Genomic DNA, 12,692 nt, shown 5'->3' with positions numbered 1-12,692 from the left:
ATTTCGTGGGTGTCTGTATTTTGTGTATGAGTTTGACTATCCCTGGAGAAAACTTAGTGTCTGACAGCTTTTGTATACTTGTGTTTTGACTTGGTTCTTTGCAAATAACCTTTTTCTTGGTTATATGAGTATGGCCCATGGAACTATGGTTGTTACCAGAGATGTTAAAAATCTTTTACAGGAAGGATTCGAGGGTGTCCCAAAGGCTTTATGTCTTAGATGGCTTCCATTGCAGTCCTCCTGTCCTACATAAATTCATTAATACCAAGGGAGCTGGCATCATTTAATATAAGAAGGCTGTTTCTGTTTGTTTTTTATTTATAGAGATTTTGATAATAGTGTAAATATTTTAAATTTGGAAACTTTCATAAATACGGTTTCTGTGAGCCGATAGTAATTAATGCTTCCTACACTTCTATTTTTTTTTTTACAGTGTTTCTTTTGATCGAGTATCAGACATCAACTTTACTCTCAATACAAATGAAAGTGTAAGTATAAACGCTCTCTTGTGAGTGGTGTGGTGCATGAGAGGTTAAAAATTGGGTTAGTCCGTGTGTGGATGCCACATGCTGGGACCCCTGTGCTCTAGAGCCCTAATCCTAAATTGGTGTTACATACTTCACTCTGTCCCACGACCTACCTGGCACTTGTGGGTGTGTGATTTTTGCAGCCCTAGTTTATGACTTGATGGAGCTAATAAAATCAGGGTCACTTGTGATTGCAGCGTAGACAGTTGACTTCAAAGAGAAGGCTGCAGTTTGACACCAACTCACTGCCTTTGACTCCTTTGTATTGCCAGGAGAGAAATGTGGACTGGGTCAGGGCAAGCCCCTCATTACTAGGCATTTCTGTGGAAGCACCGAGACAGTCATGTCATCTGAATGGCGACAGTTTATTGATTTTATGTTGACTAGCATGAGAGACCACTGGCTTATTTGCTGATGGAGTAAGGTAGGAACTGCTGATTTGAGCCGTTGAAGGTCATCACTGCTCAGCTGGACTAGTAAAAGCAAACAAGTATGATTGCTTTTCCTTGCTAGGACAGACCTGGGACCGCATTTCCAGGACCGAGGAGGCTCCTGGGATTAAAATGATGCTTTGATGAGGTGAAAGAGGATATGGTTTATGCTTCTTTTTGCTAGTCTTTTTAGGGAAACCCAGTCTTTTTTAGGGGAATTCTTGCTGTGGACACAGAAACTAATGTTAGGTGTTTATATTTTATTTTGGTATATGTGACAGGCACCATTTTGTAAAGCAGTGAAAAAATGCAGTTTACATTGGTAATGCTTAAGAGAAGATAACTTGATTTTAAATTTGTTTTGTTGGTTTTTTTTCTCTCATTTTTATTTAGGGAAATATTGCCTTGTTTGAAGCATGTTGTAAGGAAAGAATACAACAGTTTGATGATGGTGGCTCTGATGAGGAAGATATATGGGAGGAAAAGCACATTGCATTCACACCAGAATCCCAAAGACGATCCAGGTGAAAGATAGTTGGTTATAGTTGTAATTATAGCCAACCTATAAAGAAAATGATTATCATGAGACATACATTGTGTAATCACTAAACGTACACGTTTACCCCAGAAACCAGTGTTTTTTTGTCATGGCCAGAAATGCCCTTGGTGGGAGTTGGTGCTTGCAGTGTGACAGTGATCCGCTTGAAAATACTGCAGGTGTTTAGACACAGTTCATGAGATGCTGTGACCCAGCGTCTTCTGAAGGGGAAATGTGGCAGACAAGCATGGTCACATAGTGCCTTTGACTAAATAAATGTTCCCTCACCAGTAATTACAACACCAGTTATGTGTTGTTTCTTGTAAAAGATGGAAAACTTCCCAAAGGAAGGGGAAATTGTTTTTAAAAGTTAATCTATTTGGGGAAGATAGTGTCATGTCAATTGATACATCTGGGTCAATCCAGTCCCTTTTTTAATCACCCCTACCACAGGAACCTAAATAAATGTTGCTTCTGTACACAGACAGATCTTGTTATATGAGTATCCATGATCAGAATCTTCATATTTAAGAGAGAGGAGTATTTGATCAGCAGCTGAACTTTCATTTTTATTTCATTTATTGTTACTCATTTTATTCATTTACTTATAATAAGTAATGTTTTCACATGGCCTGGAATTCAAAGGGAATCAAAGAGTATGCATTGAAAAGTAAAACTGTCTCATCCCTTCTCCCAGCCATCCAGTCCTCTTGCCGGGGAGTCCTTCAGCATCACCTCTCGCTGCCAGTTACGTTGCCTCTTGGGGGAATGCTTGTTGCCACAGGTTATAGCAGACTCAGCGGTGGCTTGAGCAAGTGAAGCTGTGTTTGTCTCAGCAGTCCAGACTTGATAAGGGAGTTGAATAAGGCTGTTAGACCAGGCGTCTTTTATTTATTCCTGCTCTCGTCTTGTTGATTTATCTCCTATGATCACAAGATAGCTGCTGTAGCTCCAGAGCCAGACAGCAAAAGAAAAATACCTTCATGGCATTTTTGTTTGTTCATTTGGATAAAGTCCCACTCAGACTTGTTTGCCATCATTTACTGAGATTTTGGTTCTTAGGTTCAGTGGATTCACCAATGGATTCCTTGCCCACAGCATGACTAATATGTGTGAGGACAGTAATATAGTATGGCCTCACAGATCACTGTGTGTGGAAGGCACAGAGAATTTAGTGTGTCGGGGAAGACAGTGTCCTGGGGGAGATGGCACCTGATACCCAGAGGGAACACTGATGACAGAAGGCAGCTTTTATTATTTAACAACTCTATTGAGGCATACTTGACATAAACTGCATTTATTTAAGTTGTACAATGTGGAAATTTCAACATGTGTATACATCCATGAAACCAACATCATGAACTTAACCATCACCCCAAAAAGTCTTCTCATGATCTTTTGTATACCTTCCTCCTTCCTGTCCCCTACAACCATCTGTTTTTTGTTCCATTAGTTTGCTTTTTCTAGAGTTTTATATAAATGAAATCAATACATTATACTTTTTTTGTCTAGCTTCTTTCACTCACCATAATTAATACGAGAGCTATCCGTGTTGTCTAATGGATTAGTCCATTTCTGTTTTGGGGGGTGGGGGCTGGGTCCTATTCCATTAAGAGGATACACTACAATGTGTTTATTCATTTTCCTATTGATGGATGTTTTGGTTGTTTTTGGTTTGAGGCGTATAATGTCACTTGAAGATAGATAGTGATGTTAAAGGTGCATACTGTAAACCCTAAAGTGGTCACTAAAATAACAAAGAGTTATTGTTAATAAGCCAACAGAGGAAATCAAATCAAATCATAAAATACAAAAGAAAACAGAAAAAGAACAAAGGGGAGCCTGGACAAACAAAACTACTGAGCAGCAGGATGATAGAGTTAGTCCTAAATAACCATGTGAAGCAAACGATGCAGACACCCTCATTTAAAAGACAGAGATTGGCTGGGCACAGTGGCTCACACCTAGAATCCCAGCACTTTGGGCGGCCGAGGCAAGTGGCCTGCTTGAGCCCAGGAGTTTGAGACCAGCCTCGGCAACATGGCAAAACCCTGTCTCTACAAAAAATACAAAAATTAGCTGGGCATGGTGGCGTGTGCCTGCTGTGAGGTGAAGCACGAGGATTACTGGGAAGTCGAGGCTACAGTGAGCCAAGATAAAAAAACAAAAAAAGATGGTCAGATTGGATAAAAAATGAGGCCTAACTAATGCTGCCTATGGGAAATGATTTAAATACAAAGAAACGAGTACTATATAAAAACACAAAAAAGAAAAAGATATGTCAACACTAAGAAAAGCCAGAAGGTCTGTATTAATCTCAAAATAGATTTCAAAGGGAAGGGATAAAGAAAGTGATAGATATAATGATAAAGGGGTCAATTCATTCTAAGAGGACATCGCAATTTTAAATGTCTACCCAACCTAATGACAGAGCTTCAAGATACACAGAGGAAAAATTGGTAGAGCTGTAAAGAGAAATAGAGCAGTCCACAATGATAGCCAGATATTTTAACGCCCCTCTCTCAGTAACTGATGAAATGGTAGGTACAAATCAGTAAGGCTGTGGAGCGCTTGAACACCACCGTTACCTAACTTGTCCTCCTTGCACGTTTATAAAGAATCCTGCCCAACAACCACAGAATTTACATTCAAGTGTGTGAAATATTTACCAAGATAGACCATAAAGCAAGTCTCAAATTTCAAAGGGTTCAAGTCATTTTCTGACCGAAATGGAATGAAATGAGTAATCAGTAACATAAAGACTTTCGGTAAATCCCCCAGCATTTTTTATTTTTATTTATTTTTTTATTTTTATTTTTTTGAGACGGGGTCTCGCTCTGTCACCCAGGCTGGAGTGCAGTGGTGTGATCTTGGCATGCTGCAACCTCCACCTCCCGGGTTCCAGTGGTTCTCCTGCCTCAGCCTCCCAAGTAGCTGGGATTACAGGCGCCCACCATCAGACCTGGCTAATTTTTGTATTTTTAGTAGAGACAGGGTTTTACCACGTTGGCCAGACTGGTCTCAAACTCCTGACCTCAGGTGATCCGGCTGGGCGACAGGGCAAGACTCTGTCTCGACAGAAAGAAAAAAAAAAAAAAAGATGCTGGAATCTACAAAAAGACTACTCGAACAATTAAAATGACTTTAGCAAAGCTGCATGATACAAGAGCAATATAATTTTACGTCTTCATACTGCAACGAACAGTTGAAATTGCTAAACAAGCCGAGCATAGTGGTGCATGTCAGTAGTCCCAGCTGCTCGGGAGGCTGAGGCAGGAGGATCCCTTGAACCCAGGAGTTTAAGACTGCAGCACGCTATGATCACACCTGTAAATAGTCACTGCACTCTAGCCTGAGTAATATAGACCCCCATCTCTTAAAAAAGGGAGAGAGAGAGAGAAAGAAACTACTAAATAATACTATTCATAGTAGCACCAACACTGTTAACTGTATTAAACATGACTGGGCAGGTGGCTCCTGCCTACAATCCCAGCACTTTGGGAGGCCAAGGCAGGAGGATCTCTTGAGCCCAGGAGTTGGAGACCAGCTCAAGGAACATAGGGAGACCCCATCTCTTTTTTTTAAAAAGGGAAAAAAATTTAAATATGTAGGGACAGATCTCACAAAGGATGTCCAAGACTTGTATGCTGCAAAGCCTAAAGCATAGCTCTGAGATAAAGACAACTCGTAAATGTTTATAAGTAGGAAGACACAATATTGTAATACTAAGCTGCCAGCCCTCCCCAGGTTGAATCTATAGATTCAACACAAAATCCTTCCAGCCTTTTTTGTAGCTATTAACAAGCTGCTTCTTAAATTCATATGGAAATGAAAAGGATCTAGAATAGCCAAAAAAACTCTTATAGAGAACAACAAAATTGGAAGACAAACACTACCTTATTTTAAAATTCAATAGTTAAAACAGTATGGTATGGGCAAGAAGGTAGGGCATAGATCAGTGGAACAGAATAGAGAGCCCATATCTACAGGCTTATACATATGTGGACAACTGACTGTTGATAGAGGCAAAAGGCGATTCAGTGGAGAAAGTATAGTCTTTTCAACAAATGGTGTGGAACCATCAGGCATCCATATTAAAAAAAGTAAATTGATCCATACCTCTTACTATATAATACATTAACTCAAAATGGATCTTAGACCCAAATGTGAAACATTAAACTATAAAACTTCTACAAGAAAACTTAGAAAATCATTGTGACCTTGAGTTAGGCAAAGATTTCTTAGATGTATCACCAAAAGCACAATACATAAAAATAATTTTTTTTTTTTTGAGACGGAGTTTCGCTCTTACTGTTCAGGCTGGAGTGCAGTGGCGTAATCTCAGCTTACTACAACCTCTGCCTCCCGGGTTCAAGTGATTCTCTTGCCTCAGCCTCTGGAGTAGCTGGGATTACAGGTACCTGCCACCACAGCCGGCTAATTTTTGTATTTTTAGTAGACATGGGGTTTCGCCATGTTGGCCAGGCTGATCTGGAACTCCTGACCTCAGGTGATCTGCCTGCCTCAGCTTCCCAAAGTGCTGAGATTACAGGCATGAGCCACCACGCCCATCCGTAAAAGAATAATTTTAGTAAGCTGAACGTCATCAAAATTTAACATTTTCACTCTTCAAATGACACTTTTAATAGAATGAAACGACAAACCACGCACTAGGAGAAAACTTTTGCAAATGACACATTAGGTAAAAGACTGGTATGTAGAGTTAAGAAATGTCTTTACTCAAGAAAAAGACAATCCGGTTTTTAAAAAGCACAAAAGTGTGAAAAGACAAGGAGATATAGGATGGCAAATAAGCATTTCAAAAGATGCTCAACCTCCTTGGTCATTAGGAAAGTACAAATGAACACCACAGTGAAATGAACATCTCCACCCCTGCGAGAAGGTGGTTCTCAGATTGTGGCCTCCACTTTAAGCAGAGCCCACGTGCTCCTGCAGTGGAGGCTTAGTGTGAGGTTGGGCAGCACGCACGCACAGCTGAGTCTTCCCGGGCATCCTGACCACGTGGTGCTGAGGCAGATGTGATCCTGCTGAAGCACCACAGGATCTTTCGTTGCTGGGTGACTGTTAGTATTTTCTGGATTTAGCTGATGGCTGATACGCAGTGTTAAATACTTTGGTCTTTTTTTTTTTTCTTAGCTCGGGGAGTACGGACAGTGAGGAAAGTACAGACTCTGAAGAAGAAGATGGAGCAAAGCAAGACTTGTTTGAATCCAGCAGTGCTAACATGGAGGATAAAATGGAGGTGGATCTGAGTGAACGTAAGTGGTTTCATTCTTCAGATCAGCTGCCCTGTCTTGGAATTAGGTACTGCGAACAATTGGCAAAAGAGCAGTTCATAGCATCTGAGATGATTTCTGAAGGAGTGGTTGGGTTGAAGCGTATTGTCAAGTGAATTCCTCTTGGAGGTTTTAAGTAGGGATTTGCCCTTGCGAGAGAGAAAACAACTAATCGGAATGCCCAGAACGTGCTGTTTCACATGGTTTGGGGATGAGGTGGCAGGAGCTAAGGCCAGAGGCCAGATCAAGAGTTGTATTCTGAAGGTTGTAGGGAGCCCCTGAGGATTTGACTAAGAAGATCATTATTGGACCTGTTTCAAGACACTCATGGCAACAGTAAAAAAATGGACAAGAAAGCACATAGTAGAGACAGGAGAACCATGAAGACATTGAATTGTTGTTACACATGAGAAATAATGAGAACTGCGAGATGGGCTCCAGGCAACAGGGAGGTATGAGGAGGAGACAGGGCAGATGCCCTGATCTGTTGGCTCTGGCATCTGTAGGGTGTTTTGTTGTTGTTGTTGTTGTTGTTGTTTTTTAATGTACAGTTCAAGGCTGGGTGCAGTGGCTCAGGCCTGGCATACAGTAGGAACTGTAGGCCAGGAATTTGAGACCACCCTGGCCAACAGGGTGAAACCCTGTCTCTACTAAAAATAAAAATAAAATTTAAAAAAAGCTGGGCATGGTGGCATACACCCATAGTCCCAGCTACTCGGGAGGCTGAAGCAGGAGAATCGCTTGAACTCAGGAGGTGGAGGTTGCAGTGAGCCAAGATCGTGCTGTGCACTCCAGCCTGGGTGACAGCGAGACATTGTCTAGGGAAAAAAAAAAAAGTACAGTTCAGTAATATAGTCACACTATTGTGTAATAGATCTTTAAAACTTTTTCGTCTTGAACTAAAACTCTGTACCCATTAAACAGTTCCTCATTTCTACTTCCCCAGTCCCTAGCAGCCTCCATTCTACTTTCTGTTTCTCTGGGGTTGTCTAGTCTAGGGCTCTCATATAAATGGAATCATACAGTATTTGTCTTTGTGACTGGCTTGTTTCATTTTGCATAATGTTTTCAGAGTTCATCCCTGCTGTGGTGTATACAGAATTTCCTTCTGTTTGAAGGCTGAATGACATTCTGGAATATTCGGTTCTTTCAGCAGGCTGGGTATGGTTAAGTGACAGGGAGGTAAATAAACACGTGGCTGCATTGTGTGCTGCTGCTGCTGTGATTGTGGGCGGGGGTGTAGGAATAAGGAGGGAGGAAGTGAGCACCCTGGATGAGGTTCGAGTTTGCCTACCTCCTGGGGTTAAATGTGGCCGGGAACCAGGCCTCCTGCTTCTCTGCTCCTTGGGAAAGACTGCTTTTGCATCTTCAGATCTCTGGAGGCACAAGTGGGTAGGGTTGGGGAAGATTCTCTCTCAGGGCTACAGGGCTGCCCCAGAGCCTCTGCCATTTCACCAGTCTCTGTGGCTTCTTTTGGAGGTTTTGTGGACATTCAGAATGGTTTAAAATGTTAACATGGACTCTGAGGAGCTAATCTTCTCAAAGAGATGATCAAAGAGATAACAACAGAAAAGTCATTTGTATGTAATACAATTTAGTTGTAGAGTGGAACTCAGGTGGAATGGTTCCAGAGCCTTGCGTACAGTGGGCAGGCACAAATATCTGTCAAGTTGACTTTTCGGAGGTTTCAGGTGAGATTTTCAAACATTTAAGCATTTATTCCTTCTTAGTGTCAGTGGAGCCCTACGACACTCACACAGGTAAGTGGGCAAGAAGCATGGAGCGCACCCTAATTAAATACCTCCTCTATGCAGGCCTTCCTTTGATTTTTGCTAAGTGAATAGTCATTATGAAATTGAACAGATGAAGTCAAATAGCTTGCTCAAAGTCACAGTCAAGCCTGTCTTTAAAATCAGAACATTTCTATTCTACACAGGTACTTCTTAGTCAGTTGTGTCTGGGATAAGCCCTTATATAACTTATACCAGGTTCCCTAGCATTCCTTCTTGCAACCTGGAGATTCCTAATTATGGTAATATCCCTGATGGAATGCAGTGGTTCCCACATCCGGCTTGTCCCCAGCAAGGAATGGAGGATTCAGCACTCTGAAGGAAAAGCATGGTGTGCAGTTAGAGTAGATCCACAGAGACCTGACTTCATCAGAAGAGACACATGTCTGAGGAGGTGACATTTAAAGAGAGACCTGCAGATTAGACCCAAACTTGGCCAGCAGGCAGCATAACACGAAGAGCCTCACAGACTGCAGGTGTGCCCAAGCAAGTCCTGCCGCTTCAGCCTGAGGCCAGACCTGGTTCTGTAGGACTTAGGAAGCCTAACTGCAACGCACTGCAGTGAGCCCGCAGAGTGCGCCAAGGGTGGCCAGACCTGGACTGGGAAGCAGTAAGGTTGTTTCTAGCTTATTGGAGTTGAATAAACCAACATGTTCTTTTTTTAGAAAAACAACCTTTTTACTTTTGAATAGTTTAGATTTATAGAAACATTGCCAAGATAGTAAGTCCCCATATATCCTTCACTTAGCTTCCCCTAGTTTGAATATAGCCGTGGTACATTTGTCAAAACTAAGAAATTAACATTAATCCCTCTTTGTGTATGTAGCTTTGAATCTCTGTGTAGTATTTCTTTTGGAACAGTTGTTAGAAATGGGAGATTTGAGGCCGGGCGCGGTGGCTCACGCCTGTAATCCCAGCACTTTGGGAGGCTGAGGTGGGCAGATCACAAGGTCAGGAGATCAAGACCATCCCGGCTCACACAGTGAAACCCCGTCTCTACTAAAAATACAAAAAAATTAGCCGGAGGTGGTAGTGGGCACTTGTAGTCCCAGCTACTCAGGAGCCTGAGGCAGGAGAATGGTGTGAACCTGGGAGGTGGAGCTTGCACTGAGCAGAGATTGCGCCACTGCACTCCAGCCTGGGCGACAGAAAGAGACTTGGTCTCAAAAAAAAAAAAAGAAATGGGAGGTTTGAGAATGTGGGGCATTGTTAGAGTGCCCTCCAGGTGGCTGTGCCCCGCCCACCCCGCCCTCATTGGTGAGACTGTCTTTCTCCCACAGCTCCAGTCTCTTTTGCTAATGTGTTTTTGATAAATACCTTGTGGTACATGAAACAACTAAAGCGTTTTCCAAATAAAATTTCTCCCCTCTTTTTAGCACCCAACTGGTCAGCTAACTTTGATGTCCCAATGGAAACTACCCACGGTGCTCCATTGGACTCTGTGGGATCTGATGTCTGGAGCACAGAGGAGCCAATGCCAACTAAAGAGACAGGCTGGGCTTCTTTTTCAGAGTTCACGTCTTCCCTGAGGTGAGTGAACATGTGCTGTCTCTGCACCCTTCCACGGGGGACCTGGGAATGGTCAGGTGTTTGCTATTAACGTGTGTTCTTCACCTTGACTGCCAGGTTGAATATACTGTCCTCAAAAAGATTAAACATCAGCATACTGACACAGCTCTGTGTTGTAAGAAAAACAATCACCATCTTCCTTTCCTTTCCTCCTGGATTAATTGGAAATGGGAGTAGTTCTTGAACAAAGTAGCTTGGGAGGATGCAGTCCCAGGGAGTTAGCAGGATACAGCAGAAGATGCATCTCCATGGGCTTTTCTGGCTTCACAGAGCTGTCAGGGCAGAATTGAGAACAGGAATGCGGTGAAGCCAAGAAATCCTGACAGGCACAGCACTTCTGTGTGGGGTGTGGCAAGAAAATGCAAAGTGGATCTTGAATTCAGTAGATAATATGAACTTACAGTTCACTTGCAGCTAGTCCAGTGCTGTAAATTAAGGGCTCCCAATCATTGGTAACTCAGAAGATAGGAAGAAAAACTGTTTTGGGCTGACAATTACTGTCTTAGACAAAGCAAAAAATAGGCTGAAACCCACGTTGCTTTGTAGTAACCGTAGTAATAGCGTTAAGTTACTGCTCAGAGGTATAAGTGAGATTTGTGAAAAATGTCTCCAAAATAATGAGTTATTTCATCTACCCTGCTTTTCAGTACAGGACATACATTTCACCTCCTCCTTTTTTTGGTCTGTTTATAACCCGAGGATAAGAGCCTTTGGTTACTGGAGGGTGTGATTGAAGCAGCCAGCTTGCTTCTCTTTACCCTCTGTGTGCACGTCTCTGAGTTTGTGGGAGTGAGGGATAAAAGAGGAAGTGTAATGATCTCCCTCGCCTCCACCCCTTACTGCTCAGGCGTTTGATGTTTTTTACTATGTTTCCACAATTCCAACAACAAATATCATTAAGAGGGCCAGTCTCTCCCAGGCAGTGTGGCTCAAAATAAGTAAAGGTCTTTGTAAAACCGGTCAACCCAATAAATACAGTTGCCATTGTACGATGTATGTCTTTACTGTTCAAGCTCTGGGAGACTCCTAGTGATTATGGTGGGATGAGAGGTTGGGACATGATGAGCCTATCTAGAATGCTCTACAGAGTCCCTGTCTTACTGCCCTGCTGGCCTAACAGAACATTTCCCTGCCCGTACCCATCTGCTCTTTCAAACAGCTACTGGCACTTAGATCCATGTGTCGTTGGAGTTGGTAACCCAGTGACTCTCACACAGTTGCTAATGTCTCCTAACAGAAACTTATTTGTAAAGGCTTATTGTGAATCATGGGGTAACTGAGGATCACTCCCTGCTGCTAATACCTGAATTGTCTCTCTTTTTTGAAAGCACAAAAGATTCTTTAAGGAGTAATTCTCCAGTGGAAATGGAAACCAGCACTGAACCTATGGACCCTCTGACTCCCAGTGTGGCTGCTCTGGCAGCGCAGCCAGAAGGTACGTGCAGAGAGGCCTGGGCACACGGCAGGGTCACATGGCTGCTTTGCCAAACCAGACCTGACTCTCAGGCTCAGGGGCTAGTGGAGCCAAGGAAGTGAGATGGTAGGTCTGATGTCCACAGGGCAGCTGATGAAAGAAATTGTGCCTGCCCTTCTAGACGCACAGCATGCTGACTCTGGAAAGAGTAAGGGCTCTAAGTTACCAGGCATGTAGCATGCAGATTAGGAAACTGAGTCTAGAGGAAAGCAGGGCTGAGCCCATAGTACCCAGGGTGAATAAAACTGGAATTAGACGTGTGCAGCCAAGCCTGTGTGTAGTTGTTCCTTGGAGTTTGCTTTGCTCAAACACGTGGGTGTATCTGGGTTTGTTTAGAGCTATGGGACTGTTTATTTTCACTTCACCACTGTAAGCAGATTGAATAGTCCTGGGAATCTCCAAAGTTACAGTGGGTTTTCCTGTTACTCTGCCTAGTCACATGTGTTCCTTACACTGGCCCTGAACTGTTTTCACCTTGATGGACAGGGCTTTGGGAGGAGGGGGATGCTAGCAAAGGGAGTGTGATGGGAACTGAAAGGATGTGGAGGGCATGAATCCTGAGGTGGGCGCAAGGAGTGAGTTCTTAGAAAAAGAAATGAGGTGCAGGTAGAGGGTGTGAGAACCCTTCTTCCCTGGGGCCAGGGAAAGGAATAAAACCATTAACTAATGCTGGTTTCATCATTCTCCTGAACATTTGATACAGATTCCCACATTTTATTCCTCAGTGGTTCTGTAAGTGGGTGCACTGATCCCCCTTTTCTGGATAAGGAAACTCAGGTTATAGATGAGGTTCCTTGTCCAAGTAGTCTACAGCTAGGAAGTGGTGATGTCGATGTTTGAATCCAGGAAGCCTCACCTCGGCCAGGCTTACCACCTATGTGGCTTCCTATTAGAGAACAAAGAAATGCTCCACCAGCAACACCACAAGAAAGTAATTTTTAAAACAAAGAAAAGCAAATAGAGCCCAACTGAGGAGAACAAGCAAGTAGAGGGTAGAATGTGTAACTGCCTGCTGTGCCCCAGACTAGAACAGTTAGGGGCACAAATGTCTGCTGGGAGAAGCTGT

General features: G+C 42.9%; 1 protein-coding gene across 15 annotated transcripts in view; it reads left to right on the top strand.

Moving 5' to 3' along the window:
- PPP6R3 (protein phosphatase 6 regulatory subunit 3) overlaps window positions 1-12,692 on the top strand; it is a 159,894-nt gene that overhangs the window by 135,039 nt on the left and 12,163 nt on the right. For all 15 annotated transcript variants that reach the window (XM_030918772.1, XM_030918780.1, XM_030918775.1 and 12 more), the window contains 5 exons: window positions 434-488; window positions 1,352-1,482; window positions 6,654-6,775; window positions 9,960-10,113; window positions 11,481-11,587. In XM_030918772.1, the coding sequence (XP_030774632.1) occupies window positions 434-488; window positions 1,352-1,482; window positions 6,654-6,775; window positions 9,960-10,113; window positions 11,481-11,587 (569 nt within the window). The remainder of the gene's footprint in view (window positions 1-433; window positions 489-1,351; window positions 1,483-6,653; window positions 6,776-9,959; window positions 10,114-11,480; window positions 11,588-12,692) is intronic.

Source organism: Rhinopithecus roxellana, chromosome 15 (genome assembly GCF_007565055.1).
Source record: "Rhinopithecus roxellana isolate Shanxi Qingling chromosome 15, ASM756505v1, whole genome shotgun sequence".
NCBI lineage: Eukaryota > Metazoa > Chordata > Mammalia > Primates > Cercopithecidae > Rhinopithecus > Rhinopithecus roxellana.
The sequence above is the reverse complement of the archived record's forward strand: the minus strand, read 5'-3'. Positions and strand labels throughout refer to the sequence as shown.